The sequence below is a fragment of the Eublepharis macularius genome, chromosome 14 (assembly GCF_028583425.1).
Source record: "Eublepharis macularius isolate TG4126 chromosome 14, MPM_Emac_v1.0, whole genome shotgun sequence".
Classification (NCBI taxonomy): domain Eukaryota; kingdom Metazoa; phylum Chordata; class Lepidosauria; order Squamata; family Eublepharidae; genus Eublepharis; species Eublepharis macularius.
The window spans coordinates 65491805-65511406 of NC_072803.1; the positions used below are offsets into that span (position 1 = coordinate 65491805).

At 48.8% G+C, this 19602-nt stretch overlaps 1 protein-coding gene across 1 annotated transcript in view; it reads right to left on the reverse strand.

Moving 5' to 3' along the window:
• VAV2 (vav guanine nucleotide exchange factor 2) overlaps nucleotides 1-19602 on the reverse strand; it is a 305666-nt gene that overhangs the window by 45159 nt on the left and 240905 nt on the right. Inside the window, exons 7-8 of the mRNA XM_054997449.1 lie at nucleotides 17184-17252; nucleotides 15068-15168 (exon numbers count right to left, since the gene is read on the reverse strand). Of these exons, the coding sequence (XP_054853424.1) occupies nucleotides 15068-15168; nucleotides 17184-17252 (170 nt within the window). The remainder of the gene's footprint in view (nucleotides 1-15067; nucleotides 15169-17183; nucleotides 17253-19602) is intronic.

A 19602-nucleotide genomic window follows, 5' to 3' on the forward strand; every position in this document is an offset into this window, starting at 1 on the left:
CCCCCCCCCCAAATTACATGTATAATAAGATCACCCCTCCCTTGGTTTATCAGGATAACATTTGTGAAAAGCTTCTACGAATCTTTTAGCTTTTACATCTTTAGATTGAACCCACTCATACTGACTCTGGTCAAAGTACTTCCACTGAATGAAGTAAAACAATTTTCCTCTTTTCCATTTTGAGTCCAACACCGCTTCCACTTCATGATGAGGTTGTCCATCCACTGTGGGGGGGGGGACAACACTCCAGATTCCAGGTGCCAGGTGTCTGCCTCCGGGGCTTTCTTCAATAAGATGAAGTGGAATACTGGGTGTATGTGTCTTAAATTCTTTGGCAAGTCTAATTTAACTGCCACTCCATTTATTACTTCGAGAATTTTATAAGGTCCGATGTATTTCCAGCCCAATTTTTTGCTCGGTTGTTCCACTTTGAGATTTTTTGTGGACACATAAACTTCATCTCCAGGTTTCAGATCCCGGGGCGGGGAAGCGTTTACGGTCTGCGTGTTTTTTGTAATCCTGTTTGGCTTTTCCCAGATTTTTTGTTATTGGATCCCACTGTTCCACAATAGAGTTCCACCGAGCACTGAGATTCCCCCCCCCACTCCCGAAGGGGGTCTTTCACAAAAGGCAAGGGTTTGCCTTCGAAGCCCTGTGTGATCTTGAAGGGGGATGCTCCCATAGAGGTATGAACGCTACTATTGTAACAATATTCTGCAAATGCTAGAAAATCAGTCCAGTTATCTTGTAACATCTTAAAAATTGCTCCATGACCTGATTAACCATTTCAGATTGCCCATTGGTCTCGGGATGGTATGCTGAACTCAAACCTTGAGTCATCCCTGTTACTTCCATCAGCTCCCGTCAAATCTTGGCAATGAATTATGGGCCAAATCTGATATTACTTTGTCAGGAAATGAATGCTGTCTTACTATATGCTGCATGAACAATGTGGCCAACTTTTTGACTGTTGGCAACTTAGAGCATGTGATGAAACGGGCTTATTTGGAAAACAAATCCACCACCACCCAAACCACCGTCTCCCCTTTGCTCGGGAGGAGGTCAGTGATGAAGTCCATGGAAACTACAGACCAAGGTCGGGGTGGGGTTTCTAGAGGTTGTAATAGTCCCGGAGTTCCCTTCCTCTTTTTCCCCATTAAACAGATCTGACATGTGGATACGTATTGCGATATATCCTTCCGCATTCCTGACCACCAAACTTGTCTTTGTATTAAGTGCAATATTTTTAAATAACCCAGATGCCCAGCCAATTTGGCATCATGACAGTGTTTCAAGATCTCTCCCCTTAATCCCAGTGGAATATACATTTTGATCTTATACCAGCAATCATTTTTTCCTTTCTCTAAGTCCTCAGGCCGATTCTCCCCCCACCCCCTTTTCTAGTTCTGCCTTAATTTTCTCTTCCCGCTATGGAGTGGGGGAGGGAGGGAAAGGCGGTCCATCTTTGCTGCTTTGTTCCTGGTAATCATAGCACCTCCTAACTGGGTGGGGGAAAACATTGTGTCTACCACTTCTTCTTGTTGGCTGTTGTGTTGAGGGAGGTGGGACAGCGCATCTGCCAGAAAATTTGCTAAATGTTTAAGTACAAAATTGAATCATGAGAAAAACTCTACCCATCGCAGCTGTTTGGCTCCCAGTCTGGGAGGCTCTCGCAATGCCTCCAGATTTCTATGATCAGTCCACACCTCAAATGGCACCTTGGCCCCCTCCAGCCAGTGCCTCCACATATGTAGGGCCAGTTTGACTGCTGCCGCTTCTTTATCCCATACCACCCAATTCTGTTCGGCCTCTGAAAATATTTGGACACACAAGCACCATGGCGCATTTTCCCATCCTCCCCCTCCTGCAGGAGGACTCCTCCCATAGCAACATTGCTCGCATCCACCTGTATCACGAACAGGCGGCTCTCAACACAGGTTTGGAGATGAAGCAAGCTTTTAACTCCTCAAAGGCCATTTGGCACTCCTTAGGCCAGGCCAGTTTGGCACTCGGTTTCATTTTTCCAGCACCCTTCCCCTTGGTTTTTAGTGAATCTGTAAGCAGTAAGGCAATTTGAGCAAAATTTTTCATGAAGTGTTGGTAGAAGTTAGCAAACCCCAAGAATGACTGTAGCTGCTGCTGCATTTTAGAGGCTTCCCATCTGAGCACGGCTTCTACTTTGGTTGGATCCATTCCTACACCTCTCCCTGATACTCGGGACCCCAGGAAATCCATCTCCTGTTTATGAAACTCACACTTGGACAGTTTCACATACAGTTTGTACAGGGTTTTTAGCACCTCCTGCACCAATTTCACATGAGACTCCTCTGAATACACCATCTCGTCATCAAGATAAATGATTATTCCTTATAAAAATACTTGTGTAAGACTTCATTAATTAAATTCATAAACACCCCAGGGACCCCTTGCAACCCGAAAGGCATGACTTGATATTCAAATTGCCCCGGGGGGGGGGGTATTAAAAGCGGTCTTCCACTCATCCCCTTCCTTTACTATCACTCAGAAATATGCACCTTGGAGGTCCAGCTTTGTCAATATTTTTTCCTGGGCTGCTACCGCTAACAAGTCTCTGATCAACGGGAAGGGGTAGGCGTTTGACATTGAGACTGCATTGATTCCTCTATAGTTATGCACAATTGCAAGCCCCCATCTCTTATCTTTCTGAATAGCACTGGAGCGGGATTGGGGGGGGGGCTAGCTGGCCAGATGAAACCTTGCGCCAGGTGTTTATCAATGAACTTATGTAACTCTGCTCTTTCTCCCGGGCTCACTGAGTAAATTTAGTCCCTGGGATCAACTCGATTGCACAATCTGTAGCTCTGTGAGGAGGTAATTCATCCGCCTCCTCCTCTTCAAACACCTAACTTAAATCCTGGTACTCTGGAGGAATGCTCTCCCTCTCCGCCACAGTTAAACACACAGTCTCGGGGAGGGGGGTGGGACTTGGCCCCACTTGACATCCCATACATAGTTTTGGCAAGCTTCAGAAGGGAAACACAGCTCCCTGGCATTCCATTTCACTTAGGGCTCATGGTCCCACAGCCATCTTATTCCCAACACTAGAGGGAACTTGGTGGCCAGGCTGACCCCAAAAGTCCTTTCCTCCCCCCATTCCCACTGGGGTGGTCTTGGTTTCGGAATTCAGGGGGGGCCACACCATCCCGTCCGTCTGTTCAAACACTAGAGGCTCAGGTAGCGCAGGGGCAATCAAATCTCTGCTGCACACTGAAACAATCAAGGCCCTTACCCTGATGTTCGTCCCTCTCCAAGGATTTAATAAGGTGAACCCTATGAAAAACAACACTCCCTTAGGTCTCCCTCACCCTCTGCGGCACCAGGATGTCCACAACCCACCGGCTGGTGCCCTTCACAGCAGGTCTCCGCTGTTTCCCATCAGCAATTTCGGCTCCTCTTCATTGTCCGACGAGAGCTCTTCACTCACGGTGTCCCTTCCCTCCTATGGTGCCGCTGCCACCGCCACAGCTTCCTTCCTGGAAGTAGGTCGGGGCTGCCCCTTCGAGTGCCTTTCTGATAGCCTCCTTGGCTTCTGCTCTGTCTCCGCGCAGCTCTTTCCTTCTCCCAGACCCTCAGTGGCGAAGTGGCCCACCTCCCTGCATCTCAAACACAGCCCTTGTCTCATTCTTCAATCTCTCTTGCTCAAGGGAGTGTTGGCTCATGGTCTCCTCCACTCCCGGGGTCCGCCAATCCTTCCCGCTGACCAGTTTGATGTTGCAACTTCAGCAACTTCAATATGTGCTCCCGATTTTCGATCTTGCAAGCCAGTTGGATCCAGCCCAGGAGGGTTCGAGGGTCATCTTGCACCATCGCTTTTACCACCAGATCAGGGTTCAGGCCAGCTCTGAAAAACTCTATCTTCACACCTTCCATCCAGTCCTTCAGTTTAGCCGCACATTCTCAGAACTCTGCTGCGTACTCTCTGACTGGATGGTTGCCCTGCCTTATCCACCGCAGGTGGTTTTCTCACCCTCTCCTCCTTGAGAGGGTCCTCGTACTGTTCCTTAAGTGCCTGGACAAACACATCCATGCTCCCCAGTTCTGGGGCTTACATTGAGTATAAAGTTACATACCATTTAGCGGCCGAGCCTCGCAGCCGAGACCCTATGTAGCTTACTTGGCTCAGTTCATCTGGGAAAGTGTGGCCCCATTCTCTTAGGAACTCCCCCACTTGCACCAAGAAATAGCTCATTTCCTTGAGGTCTCTGTCAAAATGAGCTTCTAGTTTATGCCAAGCCAGGGGTGGTGGGTTCCAGTCCCATGGGACCCTCGCTCCTCTAGCGCATGGTCTTGGGGCCCCTGGGAGGACAGGTGCTGCTGGGCCCACTGGGAGGGCAGGTGCGACTGGATCAGGAGGCAATTCATCCCAGGCCACCCCTTGGTTGGGAGGCCTCACTGGTGTCTCCCCTCCACAAGCCCGCATGGCTAGGTACAGCTCGCGCATTCCATTCATAATTTCCAGCACTGTCTGCCTGACCTCCTCCATCTCCTCACACATCTGCTGTAGGTACTTCACTTAGATCTCTGGGCTCTCTGTTCTCATCGTCCTCACCCATGCCCTGGTCCTCTGTTGTGGTGAGCTCTCCTTCTTTGACGTCCTCGGTTTGGGACTCCCGAAGAGTTGCCAATCTGAACAGCTGCTCCTCATCCTCCAGGTCCCCTCCTGCATTCTCTAGAGCTCCCGTTCCTCCTCCCCAGCTGGATCAGAACAGGTGTGCTCGGCGCAGTTCCCTCTGGTCCTTCTTTCTGTATGAGGGATCTGATATCCATCCTCAGGGCTTTGTACCCAGCTGGTGCAGGATTCTGGCTCCTCTCTTGGGAATCGTCCCGGCCCCGTGCTCCGAGCTAGTCCCAAGCATCGGCGGTTCCGTGGGGTCTTGAGAAAGGTCCTCGGGGTTCACAGGAGATCCGTTGTCCCCTTGTGCTGCCATGCTGCAGGTAGGGAATCTCACTGGCTTCCCCTGGTTCCGAAGACTGAAGTGATTCCAGGCAAAATGTCAGGCCTGGCTAGAGGACTCTCTCAGACTCTCCACTTCATCAGACACAGCTGTATAAGTGGAAGGTCTTTATTGGGAATCTGTACTAGTAAAGCACAGTACAGAGTAATTACCTGGGATGCCAAAGCAGGGCCGGCGCACCCATGGAGGCCAGGTAGGCGGTGGCCTCGGGCGCGCGGCCACTGGAGGGGCGCTGGAGGGGGTGTTGGGGGCGGAGGCACGCGCAGCAAAGCTGGCATGACTGGGCTGCAGCTACTGCTGCAGCCAGCCCGTTGCTGCCGCCGCCGCCGCCACTCACCTCAGCTGGGCGCAGCCTCCGTGCGCCGCTCGAGCAGCGGCTCGCGGCTTCTGCGCCCAGCTGGGGCGCACGGCAGCGGTGGTGGCATGGAGCTGGCTGGATGGCTGCAGCAGCAGCTGCAGCCAGCCACAGCAGCTCTGCAGTGCGCTCCTCTGCCCCCACACGCCCCAGCCAGTCGCAGAAGCCGCGAGCCGCTGCTGGGGCATCGCGCCAAGCAGCCTCCGTGCGGCACCCGCCCCAGCAGCAGCTCGGGGCTTCTGCAGAGGGCCGGCGCGCTGCCGCCGCCACACGCCCCAGCCGGGCGCAGCCTCTGCGCACCGCCCCAGCAGCGGCTCGCAGCTTGTGCACCCGGCTGGGGTGCACGGTGGCGGCGGAAGGACGGGGCTGGCTGGCTGCAGCAGCAGCTGCAGCCAGCCACGCCAGCTCCGCTGCGCGCTCCTCCGCCCCAGCCGAGCGCAGAAGCCGTGAGCTGCTGCTGGGGCGGCGCACAGAGCAGCCTCCGCGCGCTGCTCCAGCAGCAGCTCGCAGCTTCTGCACTCGGCAATCCTCCGTGCGCCGCCCAGCCCCGCTGCGGCACGTGATGACGTCTGCGATGACGTCATCACGCAGGCCGTGGCGGGCGCGCACATGCACGCCGCCGCGGGCGCCAAAACCTCTGGCACCGGCCCTGTGCCAAAGCCAATTCTTCCCCAAGAGGTCATACGTCCAGTCCCCTCCTCTCCCCCGTCCAAACAAGAGTCAGTTGAAGTTGGCACTAAAGTCCAGAAAGAGATGCAGAGCTAAAATTCCCAAGTGTTGCCAAGTGGGCCCCCTCTCCTGCTTTAAGGCCTGCCATGAACTGTGTTAAAGTTTCCTGCGTTGCTGTTTTACTGCTGCACCAAAGACTGCCCTGCACGTGTGTGTTCTGGTACACGTGTCAGTTTCCTGCCTGCGTGTTAATTACCTTGCTGCTGCAATAGACTGTGTAGTTCCCTGACTCCATGTTTGGATAACTGCACAAAGGACTCTTTTCCTGGGCAGCCCTGCCCTGACTTATACCTGGACTTCCCCGTGTATGTTTGGACTTTATTACAAGTGTGCCCCGTGCCTGCATTGCCATCTGCCATGGACCGTGCCTGTTCCCTGCTATGGACTGTGTTTTAAGTGCTGTTCCCCCTGCCTCCATGGAAGCCTGCCTCATATGGGCCCAAGCCGCTGCTAGCAGCCGGGCGCCTGCCGGGGAAACCTCCAGCGAGCCTGGCTAGGCGCTCCCTGGTCAGTTCCCGCCTGGAGCCTCCCGCGGGCTGGTTGCGGAGCTTGCCCTCGCTACCGGGCAGCTTGCTATCCAGCCCCAGCTATGCCCAGCCGGCATCCATGTTCTCAGGCAGCAAGAAGACCCAGGGAAGAAGACTGCTTTGAGAAGCCATTTCGGTGAAGCGGGCACACCACGTCTGCAGCGAGAGTACCTCGCCCCGCTCTGCATATCTTAGGAGCCGCCCCGGAGAAGGAACTAAGTGCCGACCATCCCAAGCACTTAGAGAATGCATCTCAAAGAAACCTCCGCATTCCAGAGCTGATGACATCAGGACAAGCCCTGTCCGCTGGAACATCCATTCAGCCCACTCGGATTTCCCCCTCCCTCCTTTGTCCCTTCTTCCTGAGGTGTCACTTATCACAATCAGATTACCAAAGTGGCCCATCCAAGCCATTCAGTAACCCATTAGAACCTTTGTTTTAATCTGTGAGAACCACCAAGTACAGCACCAGCCCCAGGGTACGTTTTGGGGTATTTAAGCCGGTCTCCCAGACCGCATGGTGCGCGTGCCACCCTATCCAGAATCCCTTGCTGTCCGTCTGTGGTCCCAGTGCTGGCATTGGGCCACCTCGCTGTTGTGTCTCTGCTTCGCTTCAGGATTGTGAGTATTCCCCACCATCGTTGGGAACCTGCTAATGCGAAAGTCTCTGCATTTCTTACTCTGTGTTTCTTAGATCTTGTGTGTTCTCTTGTATGATTGTGCAAGTTCAGGCTTATGCCACACTATTAGTAAATACACGTGTTTGAATTTATTTGTAGTCTGCCTCTTTGTCACTAGAGTGTCTGGAATCGGGACCTCCGTAAACATAGGTTAGATCCGCGCTATTTAAGTTACAGACTGCTAAAGCTAATTTCCCCCTTATTAAAAAGCAGTTCTGGTAACACAAGGTCTGTTCCCACACCACTCCAGCTACACTGATAACATCACTCGGCCCAAGCAAATTTAATAACATATTTTGGGGGTTCATCACAAATTTAAAACTTTAATATCTTTTGCATTTCTTCATGAATTTCTATCTAATATTTCCGTGCTTACTGGCAAATCCACCATATGTGATAGAATACTGCATCCATGTTTTGGCATTTCCAGCACTTTCCATTATAGTTCTTGTTAGCGTTTGCTATGTCCTTGGGGATAATATACCATTTGAAGAACATTTTATACCAATTCTCTCTTAAGATTTGATATTCTGTAAATTTGATCTTTTTTGTCCATAATTTTTTCCATTGGCTCATACATATATTTTCTCCAACGTTTTGCATCCATTTTATCATACAATTTTTACTTGCTCTGATTCTGTATCATATTGCAATAATATTTCATATACTTTTCCTAATAGGTGTTCTGAATCTCCAATCATTAATTGTTCAAAAACTATTTTCTCTCTTAACTGGCCTCTTTCTTTGATTAATTGTTCTTTGAATTTAGTCACCATTTGATAATACAACAACCATGAATTTTTTTTCTTTCAGCTTGAATTTCATGCCATGTTTTTACATTCCTTTGTTTATCTGTCATATATTCGTAATTTATATAATCAATTTTATTTCTTATAGTAATATCACAATAGGCATACATTGGAAATGTCAATCGTGAAATTGGTGGACTTATTCTTTTTCTGCATTGAAACCATATTCGTAGTAGTCCATCCCTCAAAATATGAGTGCCATCTTGGCTTTGAATAGTGTTTAATGATTTCTTAATCCACAAATATCTATGGATTCTTTCTTTAGTACCTATTATTTCCAATTTGATATTTATTTTTTGAAGTTATATTTGAAAAAGAAATAGAAATAACAATAGAAAGGGCATAGCATATTTCTTCTATTTGGGTTTATAATCCAATCTGATATTCAAACTTGTGCAGCTGCTTGGCGATAGAGTTTAACATTTGATATTGCTAAACCTCCTTGATTTTTTTTCATCTTCTAATATTTTAAATCTTATTCCTGGCTTCTTCCCATTCCATAAAAAATCATTTATCCTTTTCTGCCATTTTTTAAATATCTTTTCATCTATATGGATTGATCACTCATGGCACAGAGTTTAGCAACTTGAGCTTCTCAGTTGTTCTTAGATTTAAGTTTCTTTAAGTTTCTAACACTGCAATCTTAAGCAGAGTTACACCAGTCTAAGCCCACTGAAATCAAGGGGCTTAGACTAGAGTAATTTAGCCTAGGATTGCACTGTAAGTCTCATGTAAAGACTTTGGGGGGGGGACAAAACATCTGGCTGTGCCTCCTGCGTTAGGTACTGAAGGCAGGAACTAACCAAAATGGAATCAGGAATGCAGCCTGCAAACTTTTCCAGTCCCCCCTTCCCCACAAAACTTGCCCCACCCTTGACAATTTCAAGAGGTGTAAAAGAAGATGAATGTGCTCGCCTGTCCACATCCAGCTCACATGCAATGCAGGGCTTCCCTCCGTGCTTCCTGGCACTGTGGTGATGTACCAGAAGGAGCCTCTTGGTGGTGCCGACCAGCTGCTGCTGCAGCTCCATCTTTCTGCTTCAAAATGGGCTTTGGGGCTTGCTAGCAACAGCGACTACCAAATCTGCTTGGCTCCATCACATCACTGTTGTTACCAAGGAGAAAGCCAAACTACAAGCAGAAAGATGGAGCAGAAGCAGCGGCTGATCAGGGCAGCAAGGGAAAGTTACGCTTCTGCTCACAAGTCCCTCCTTTTTTTAAGCAAATGCCCATTCTGCTCAATGTGGTGTAACACTGAATGAAACCAGTTCAGTGGAGATCTGAGTCTGGGTTTCTGCCCTACAACTGCAACATGTCAGGAGAAGGGAAGGGAGAGCCAAACCCTTCCCCACCTCCCTGCAGGCCCCACCTTTCCCCTGTGACATGCAGGGCCCGGGCTGTGGGAGAGAACAGCAGTCAGGGGGGAGGCTGAAGCAGCCCCCTCCCTCTTGCTGTGCCTTTGCTGCAGAACTACCCCCTTGCCTCTCTTCGTGGAACAAGTGGTTTGTAGTGGATTGGGGACTGCAGAGGTTTTGATACACACTTCCATTCAGAATGAGCTTAAAAGCCTCTTGCCCCCTCCCCAGGTATTTTTGGAGAATACAAGCTTGAAGACTGAGGAGAGGCAAAGAGTGGAGATGCAAAGGCTAACAAGCTTTGAGAGGGAAACAAAGACACCATGAAGGCCAAAAAGAGTGAAGACCTTCTGCTAAAACAGGAGGCCAGTAGGACAGTTTGCCGGCTCTGTAGAGGAGGGGGGTAGTGGAAGGGTGAAAAGACAGCAGTCTTTGTCAACTCAAAAAACCCCTTTCTCTGTCTCTCCTCGGATCTTGATATACAGTCTCTCCAGGCCTCAGGCTTTGGTTTGGAGACTCAGAGCTAAACCACACGAGACAAATTACACAAGGACGCTCAAGTAAAGGGAGACGCAAAGATATCTGTCGAGTGTAGTTTGAATTTCACCTCCCTCTACAGAGATGGCAAAGATCGCTCATCAGAGGGTTTGTTAATAATCAACAGAGCCTTCAGGGAGGCAAAGAGGAAAGTAACAAACCCTCTGAGGATCTTTGCCAGCTCTGTAGAGAGAGGTGAAATTCAAACAATGCTTCTTGGATAATACTGCATCTCCCTTGACTTGAGCATCCTCATGTAATTCATCTCGTGTGGTTTAACTCTCAGAGTCTGGGGATGACAGATGAAACCTCAGGACTGTTGGCCAACCCACACCCTTGACACTTTCCTTGAGGCTTCTCTGCATTCCTTCCTGTGGGTACATCAGAACATACAGGCTGGAGGTAGGATGCAATAACCTGGCATTTACAGCTCAACTCCATTTTATGTATAGCTCACAGTCTCTACATTCTTAGAAAGTTTTGTGTGTGCGGTGAATAGTTCCATCTCTTCAAAGCCTCCCAATTTTGACCATGCACATTCACAGATACAACACAGTACAGTTCCTAGTGGAAGTGGTACAATTAGAACTGCTGTTCAGTTTAGCATCACTAGGTCCAGCCTCATAAGATTGCTGGGGACCTGGTAGCCCTACCTACAAAGAACTCTGGGGCTTAACGGGGAACCTCACAGGCCAACCTGGCTAAGCCTTCTGAGCTAGGAGGTTGTGCTTCAGCCTCAGTGAACTCTTCAGGCCCACAGAGGCAATGTGGGCAAGCAACACTGCCCCCCATAATGTAAAGGTGACAAAAGGCCTTCTGCTCTCATCCAATGAACAAAGCAGGCCATTCTTCCTGCTAGTCCTCAAGCCCCAATCCTCAGCATTGCAACCTATAAGGGGGTTACAACTCATCTGATATTTTCCAGTCCCACCAGAGGCTACAAGATCACAGCATCCCTAACTAGCACATGTGATATTCTGAAGCTCCAGCAGTACAACTGAAGAGTGCGAGAAAGATTTACGGGGCTCTCAGTATTGACGCAGTTCAAGCCAATAGCCATTCTTCTTCCCTTTCTCCCCACAAATTGCCACAGCTGCTTCAATAACACTGGAGTTGTATGCCATTAAAGGTATTTGAATTGAATTGAATAACAGTGGAAGAAGCACTAGGAGAATCCAATGGCAAAAAGAGATCCAAAAGTTTCAGTTGGAATTTGGTGGTAGAAACGTGAGATTCACACCTTCATGGTACCAAAAAACACAACAGAAGGGAAGAAACAGAGCAGAACAATAAAGGTAATTTCTGGCAGGTAGTCGTGTTGGTCTGCAGCACAACAGCAGAATCTGAGTCCAGCTGTAGCTTAGAGACCAACAAGATTTTCAGGATATGAGCTTTCGAGAGTCAGAGCTCCCTTCTTCTGTATCTGAAGAAGTGTTTCTGAAAAAGGGATACTCTCAAAAGCTGATGCTCTGAAAATCTTGTTGGGCTCTAAGGTGCTACTGGACTCAAATCATGCAGATCAGAACCAAGCAGGCTCTCTTAGGTAGCTTGTAAATGGCACTTTTTTTGTTATTTATTCAGAAGATAAAATTTGTTGTCACACTAGCAACAAAGCCCGTTTTTTTAAAAAGTGCTCTAGAAAACAGCTTCTGTGCTCTGCTGTGGGCCGATTTCAGCCAATTTGAGGCCAAATTGTGCCCGTTTGGGGCCAAAATTGGCCCATTGCGGAGTGCAGGAGCACTCCAAGGCCCATCACCCCACCCTGGCAGCATTCCTGTGCTCTGCAGCAGGCTGATTTCGGCCCCAAACAGGCCCGATTTGGCCCCAAATGGGCTGAAATTAGCCCGCTGCGGAGCACAGGAAAAGTTCAGGACCTATTGTGCTGCCCCGGCCTGCTTGGGGCCTGATAAGAATAATGTCTGCACTCCAGGCCTCCCCACTACCTCCATCACTTTGGAGGCTCCTTGGGAGGGCCACGTCATGGAGGCCATCTAGAGATGGCAGTAGACACAACAGGACACCAGGGTGGCTAGTTGACTTTGACAGAGGGGTTGTGGAGAGGCACCTGGCCACACTGGATGAATACAAATCCCCTGGGCCAGATGGGGTGCACCCAAGAGTGCTGAAAGAACTTTCCAGAGAACTTGCAGAACCCCTGTCCATCATCTTCAAGGCCTCCTGGAGGACTGGGGATGTGCCGCAAGATTGGAGAAGAGCGAATGTTATCCCAATCTTTAAGAAAGGGAGAAAGGATGACCCGGGAAACTACAGGCCGGTCAGTCTGACTTCTGTTGTTGGGAATATATTAGAACAGATTTTAAAGGGATCGATCTGTAAGCATTTGAAGGGCCGCTTAGTGATCCAGGGAAGTCAACATGGTTTTGTCCCCAACAGATCTTGTCAGATCAACCTGGTTTCCTTCTTTGATTGAGTGATGAGCTTACTGGATCGTGGGAACTCTGTCGATGTGATTGACCTGGATTTCAGTAAAGCTTTTGATAAGGTTCCCCATGACATTCTAATGGGCAAACTGGAAGACTGCGGACTGGACTACAGGTGGATAGGGAACTGGTTAGAGGACCACACCCAAAGAGTGGTGGTCAATGGCATTTCATTAGATTGGAGGGAGGTGTCCAGTGGGGTGCCACAGGGCTCGGTTTTAAGCCTGGTACTTTTCAATATTTTTATCAATGATCTGGATGAAGGGGTAAACGGGTTACTCATTAAATTTGCTGACGATACCAAATTGGGAGGAGTGGCAAACACTCCAGAAGATAGAGTTAAAATGCAACAAGATCTGAATACTCTGGAGAAGTGGGCGGTTGGGAACAGGATGCAATTCAACATAGATTAAGTGCACAGTATTACATCTGGGCCACAAAAATGTGAAGCACAAATACAGGATGGGGGATACACTTCTGGGTAGTAGTGTGTACGAAAGAGATCTTGGGGGATCTCGGGGGAACTCTGTTGACGTGATTTATCTGGATTTCAGTGAAGCTTTTGATAAGGTCCCCCATGACATTCTGATGGGCAAACTGGAAGACTGTGGACTGGACTATAGGACAGTTCGGTGGATAGGGAACTGGTTAGAGGACCGCACTCAAAGAGTGGTGGTCAACAGCGTTTCATCAGATTGGAGGGAGGTGTCCAGTGGGGTGCCATAGGGCTCGGTTTTGGGCCCGGTACTTTTCAATATTTTTATCAATGATCTGGATGAAGGAGTGGAAGGGCTGCTCATTAAATCTGCTGATGATACCAAATTGGGAGGGGTAGCAAACACCCAAGAAGATAGAATTAACATTCAACAAGACTTGAATACTCTGGAGAAGTGGGCAGCTGTGAATAGGATGCAATTCAACAAAGACAAGTGCACAGTATTACATCTGGGCCACAAGAATGGGAAGCACAAATACTGGACAGGGGAAACACTTCTGGGCAGTAGTATATGTGAAAGGGATCTTGGGGTAAGAGTGGACTGTAAACTAAATATGAGCAGTCAGTGTGATGTGGTGGCAAAAAAGGCTAATTCAATCTCGGGTTGTATCAAAGGGGCCATAGCGTCGAAATCGCAGGAGGTCATAGCTCCTCTCTATACTGCCTTGGTCAGGCCGCACCTGGAGTATTGTGTGCAGTTCTGGAGGCCTCACTTCAAAAAGGATGTGGACAAAATCAAGATGGTGCAGAGGAGAGCAACGAGGATGATCAGGGGTCTGGAGACTGAGCCCTATGAGGAAAGGCTGAAGGCCTTGGGAATGTTTAGTTTGGAGAAGAGGAGGTTGAGGAGGGACATGATTGCTCTCTTTAAATATCTGAAAGGCTGCCATTTGAAGGAGGGCAAGGAGCTGTTCCAGTTGGTAGCAGAGGGTAGGACCCGAAGAAATTGGCTTAAATTACATGCAGTAAGGTACCAGCTGGATATTAGGAAAAACTTTTTCACGATCAGAGTAGTTCAAAGGTGAAATCAGCTGCCTAGGTAGGTGGTGAGCTCCCCTTCACTGGCAGTTTTCAAGAAGAGGCTGGATGAATACTTGTCAGAGATGCTTTAGGCTGATCCTGCACTGGGCAGGGGGGTTGGACGAGAAGGTCTGTATGGCCCCTTCCAACTCTGTGATTCTGTGACTCACAAAGAGTCACTGAATGCTCAGCAGGCCCCGTTTGTACAGCTCCCTCTTGGCCACATCAAGAGAGTGTCCAGGAGATGGCTCAGATGCGGTGCTTGAAGGAGTCCTTGTATTGCCCAGCTGGTCCAATGGGAAGTGTCTCAAATGCCCCCCCCCCAATCAAACACTGAGGAGCAAGCTTTCATATCTCTTCAGTATCCTCAAATGTCCACACAGGACACAACTGGGAGTCATGGAGAAATGAGGCCCTGCACGAAACGTCTGCACATGGTCACTGGGCCGCAGAAGGGAGGAGTACGAGTTCAGCAATTCAGTGGATTTTTTAAAAAATTAAAACAATAACTGCTCAGCATCAACTAGGCCAAAAGATGTTGGAGAAAATACTGAGCGTTTCAAAGCACATTTTCATTTTCGAGCTGCCGTTTGAGCTCTCCTTGCTCACAGCCAGAGCTTGGAGAATAAATTCAGTTGTGGATTCAGTGGGTCCAGACTGCATTTAGAGGGTTGTGAGGAAAAGTATTTGTCAACTCCAAGCCATGGAGGGAGATACAGACAGAGATGGGATGTTCAGAAATCCCACAAAATTCAGTTCTTGTCTGGAGTCCTTTAAGTATATTAACACTGGGAAAACACTGACCCTTCTGAATGCTGCTGCCCACAGAAACTGTAAGAGAGCCCAGCTTTGAGGAAATAATTTCAGGGGGCAGACTGCACCCTCCACCAGCTGTACATCCCCTTTCCTCCTTCAATTGGATTCCCCTCACAATCAATCTGGATTTAAACTCAAAGATCTGCTGTGGGGATCACGTACAGGCTGCCCCTTGGTTGGGGGTTCCACAAAACCTTGGCCACAGAAGGAGCCCACAGAAGCAAAGAGAAGATCAGAAGCTAGATCTCCCAGTTGTCTGCCTGGCTTTCCACCCACTGGCCCACTCCAGCCTTTCCTTGATTTCTTACCTTTCTTTGAACTCTAGAAATACTTTGGCCAAAGTACTCCCCCCAGACATCATGGAGACATCAATGGCTCTTAGGAAGCCGAAGTGGACTTTAATGAGGTCCTAAAAATAAGGAAAACAAAAATGTAGGTTCACAAGAACCAGAGAACTTGTACCCCTATATGGGAAAGAAAATGGAATTTGTGATCCACCGCTTCTAGCCACACACCCCCATTATCAAGTAATAATTAATGCTCAGAAATTCCAGTGAAAAGTATTTTTAACTTAAGTTAAAGATACAACAATACAACGTAGCTGAACATCAGAAATGCCCCCGCCCCCGATTCTGTAAACTCTCCTGGAGAGACTCCCAGAATGGAGAGACTCATATCTTGTTGGGGGTGGGGGGTGACTGGCTTTGCTAAGGAAGTCATGAGTCATCCAATTTACTCTCTGATAGAATGACAAACTCATGACAATCCCATGACAATCATGGGAGAAGGAAAGAATTTGACCCCCCTCCAAATCTTCTCCTCCAAGATTCTCCAACTTCTAAAGAGCTTGAGCAAGTTTCCCTCTCCCATTCCTCTTCCCTTTCAAGCACCAACAACTAGGTTTTGAGAAGGAGTCTGGTGGCAGGGAGTTACCAGCTGATGAACCTGTTCAATTGTTTCCCGTTTTGGCAGGGTTAGACAGTGACCAGCTGGTGACAGTTCCCTGTAATCCTCCCAGGAAGAAATAAACTCTTCAGCTGAAATCAAAATAAAGATACCCCAAACTGTAAGTCTATTTCCAGAGGCTGAAGTTGACATGGGTTTATTTTGAGGAGAGAATCTGTAAGAATATGCAAGACTAGTTAGAGAGGAGTTCAGCCCTCAGAGCTCACCACAGACTCTGGGACCTTTTGCAAAATCTCAAAGGAGACAGGGAAACGATCCCAGTGCCATGCCCCAGCAGCCTCCGGATCCCTGCCTGGGGGTTTGGCCATTTATTTCAGACCAGCAACAGTCTCCGTTGTACCCCTAAGCAGAAGAGCAGGGGCAGAAGGACCGAAAGGCTCTCTCTGCAGGGGGAGGAGAGACTATCCAAAGGGGTGAAGGAGGCAGTTCACAGTCTTCCCTCAAGGCAGAATCCCACACCAGTTGGCCCTGGGATTCTTGTGCAGGATTTCTGTGGATAAAATATTGAGGCTGCTCCTTGGAGCGGAAGACGGTTGTGTAGCTTTCCTGGGGTATTCTTTCTTATAGAGCAAATAAAAGAGAGAGCATGGGTTATAAAGTCCTGGGCCAATCCTCCTCCACAGCTGCATTTGGTAACAATAAAATATGTCAGTTAAAAAAAGAACCAAGGAACTACATATAACAAGACCCAAATGGCACCTTCTGAGTTTTGCTCTGGTGGAGTTGAGGAAGGGGCGCCCACAGAGGGGCTGACATGGCCCTTCAAGCCCCTTCCAAAGAGGTGGTATCCTGTGTGAACCCCCGAGGCTGCAACGGCAGAGGGGCTCCTTGTATTTGGGGGAGCACCCCTCTTCCCCAGCCTCACAGCTGGGGAGGATAGCAGGAGCCCCAGATTTCCCCACAGAGGAAGTTATTTATTTATTTATTTATTTATATTCGATTTATATTCCACCCTCCCCACACCAGCAGGCTCAGGGCGGATGCCTCACACCCCGCTAGAGCACTATTTCTCAGTGGGAGCAGCTTCAGAAGCAGAGAGCAATCTGACCTCTCAGGGAGCATGGACTGGTCCGGAGACTGAAGAGGTACATTTTCCCTTCACATTTGGACTCCGAGAAGCCTCTGGGACTGCCTGGGCTGATGCTTCATCCTGCCTGGCATTACAGTCTGGGGTTTGAACCCTAGTCTCCAAGATCCTAATCCCAGCGCTTTGGAACCTGCATCAAAGTGGCTCTGGATCCCTGCCGCTCCCCTCCTGAGAACCAACCTGTGGGTAAGGTGGAGCAGCTTGGAGGAGCAGACGAGATCAGAAAGCCCTAAAGGCAGCTTGGCCTTCCAGCAAATTATAAACCAGAAAGGAACTTGATTGATTACCCACATATCTTAAACCAGGAAAAAGTACAGACAACTCACCAAAAGGAGAAGAAATTTACAAGTGCATACTTAAGATTGCATTACCTCCAAATTGATAAATATCGCCTCCATGTCTTGTGGAGTGAGTACCAGCTTTAATGGATTCATATAATTCTGCAAAAAAACGTAAACAAATGAGCAGCACAGCTAGGCTCTTCAAAGCCCAAGACTTCTTAACAATGCTCTTGTAGACAACTGAAGCCCAAGCTCCAGGTCAAGAAGGGTGTGGTATAGCCAGGGCTTTTTTTCCAGCAGGAACACGGTGGAATGGAGTTCTGGAACCTCTTGAAAATGGTCACATGGCCGGTGGCCCCGCCCCCTGATCTCCAGACAGAGGGGAGCTGAGCTGGCCCTCCGCACCGCTCAGCAGCACGGAGGGCAATCTCAACTCCCCTCTGTATGGAGATCAGGGGGCGGGGCCACCGGCCATGTGACCATTTTCTCCGAGGGCGACCCACTGAGTCCCACCACCTCTTTTCCCAGAATAAAACCCCTGGATGTAGCCTTCCTGAGGCTCTACCACTTCAGAATTCTTCCATGCACTTAAGAAAACGAGCACTCCAGGCAGGAGGCTGTGCATGCACTGGAACTGAAATGCATTTCCTCCAAGTTCTCCATTGTAAAGTCTCGTGCATTTGATGTCAAATGCACTCTGAATAGGTTCTCTGTGCACATGGTGCTGTGCTGGCAGAGTCACATATGAAAAAAGGAGACCCGGTTTCTACCCCAAAGAGCTTTAATTGTACTTTGAAAGTAGGGGGAGATGACAGGACAAGGGAAGGCAGAGGGCATTAATGCAAGCCAATGGCGGGGGGGGAGAGGTGGATGGCCCAATGGAAGAGCCAAGCTACTGCTTCCCATCTTCCCATTCACAGCAGAGAGGGAGGGGAAGGGGTGGTGGGCACAAGCAGTCCCTAGGGCTCATGCTTCAGTTCATTTGGGGAGAGGACTGTCTAGATAGAACTGTGGGGAAGGGGAGAGGGCTCTGACAAGCGGATCTGAGGCAGAAAGAGAGGTGGCACCTAGGAGGGAGTTCCAGGCACAGAGGGCAGAGAGGGAGAATGGGTGGCAATCATTTACAGCACACACAGGCTTGGCAAGAGAAGGGCAGGTGCCTCACTGCATGCTCCAGCTCCCTTCCTTTTTTCTGCTTCCACCACCAACTCCGCACTGCTTGTTTGCTAAGCCTCCCCCCACAACGTTACCTAAGCGGTGGCAGTTTTCTCTTAGGGATATCTGCATATGCACAGACACTGCTATTCACTTGGAGGGGGGGGGGGTCACCCACATTGCTTTTGTTTTAATACAATATAATTCTTCTGCAAAACCTGAGAGGATTCCCCTGGGTTTGCAGAGCAGATCCCTAAGTGAGAGGCCTGACTGGCTCTGTTTTGGCTCAGTTTCAGACCCACAATTAGATGTAGTGATTCTGTCTGTGCTATATATCCAGTGAGCGGCAACTCTCTCTCTCCCCATCATCTCATCTTCTTGTAAAAGAGATAAAAGGCAAATCATAACCTGCGCTGGATTCTTTTTATTGCTGTTACATCTACTCCATGCTAATCAGCAAAGGAAAACATAATTGCAGTTTTTCTTCACTGGGCTCTGTGCCATTATGTTGCTGAAGTCTTCATCTTTTTTTGTTTTAACTGAGAACTCTTGCCATAATTCATCAAAACCAATTAAAAGCCATGAATGCATTCAGCAAAGTGTTCTTTTTAATCCAATTAGTTTCAGTGACAAGACGGGGTGCTGGTGAGAGACAGAGATAAATAGCTATTCTTCCCTCTCATTTGAAGGCCATCAAACAGTGATAACGGAAAGGCAGAAACTGGTCTTATCGGAGCGGCATCACCTTTTGCCAGGCAGGAAGAATTATGAGCCTTTTACAACCTGCTGGTGGGTCAGGGTGGAAAAGCTGAAGGGGAGGCAAAATGAAAAGAGGGCCCTTTGGAGCTCTGTTGGGGGGAGGCACGAGTGCGCCTTGGCAGGCAAAATAAGATGAAATCAGCCTTTTCTTTCAAAATCCGTTGGGTGGGGGTTAAAACTTCCTCCATAAGCACCTCCAATTCTGTACAATTAGCAGCTTGCAGGCCTCAGCTGGGCAGTACAGAAATAGTTTGCTCTGCTACCTTTATTCTCCAGCTTTACCTCCAAGAAATTTAGGGTGGCTCAATATGGGATTATCCGACTGAGAATAATAAAAAAGAGTCCAGTAGCACCTTTAAGACGAACCAATTTTATTGTAGCATAAGCTTTTGAGAATCACATTCTCTTCGTCAGATGCATGGAGGGCAGAAGGAAACTGGTCAAATATAGAGGAGGAGAGGAGAGGGGAGGGGGGAGGAGGGGAGGGGGGATGTAAACAACTCCTTTGATATGGAGATGCAGACAGCTCCTTTTGGTGTGGGGATCAGTTTGCTTGTGTAAAGGTTCAAAGGAGTTTGCTGTGTTAGTCTGTAGT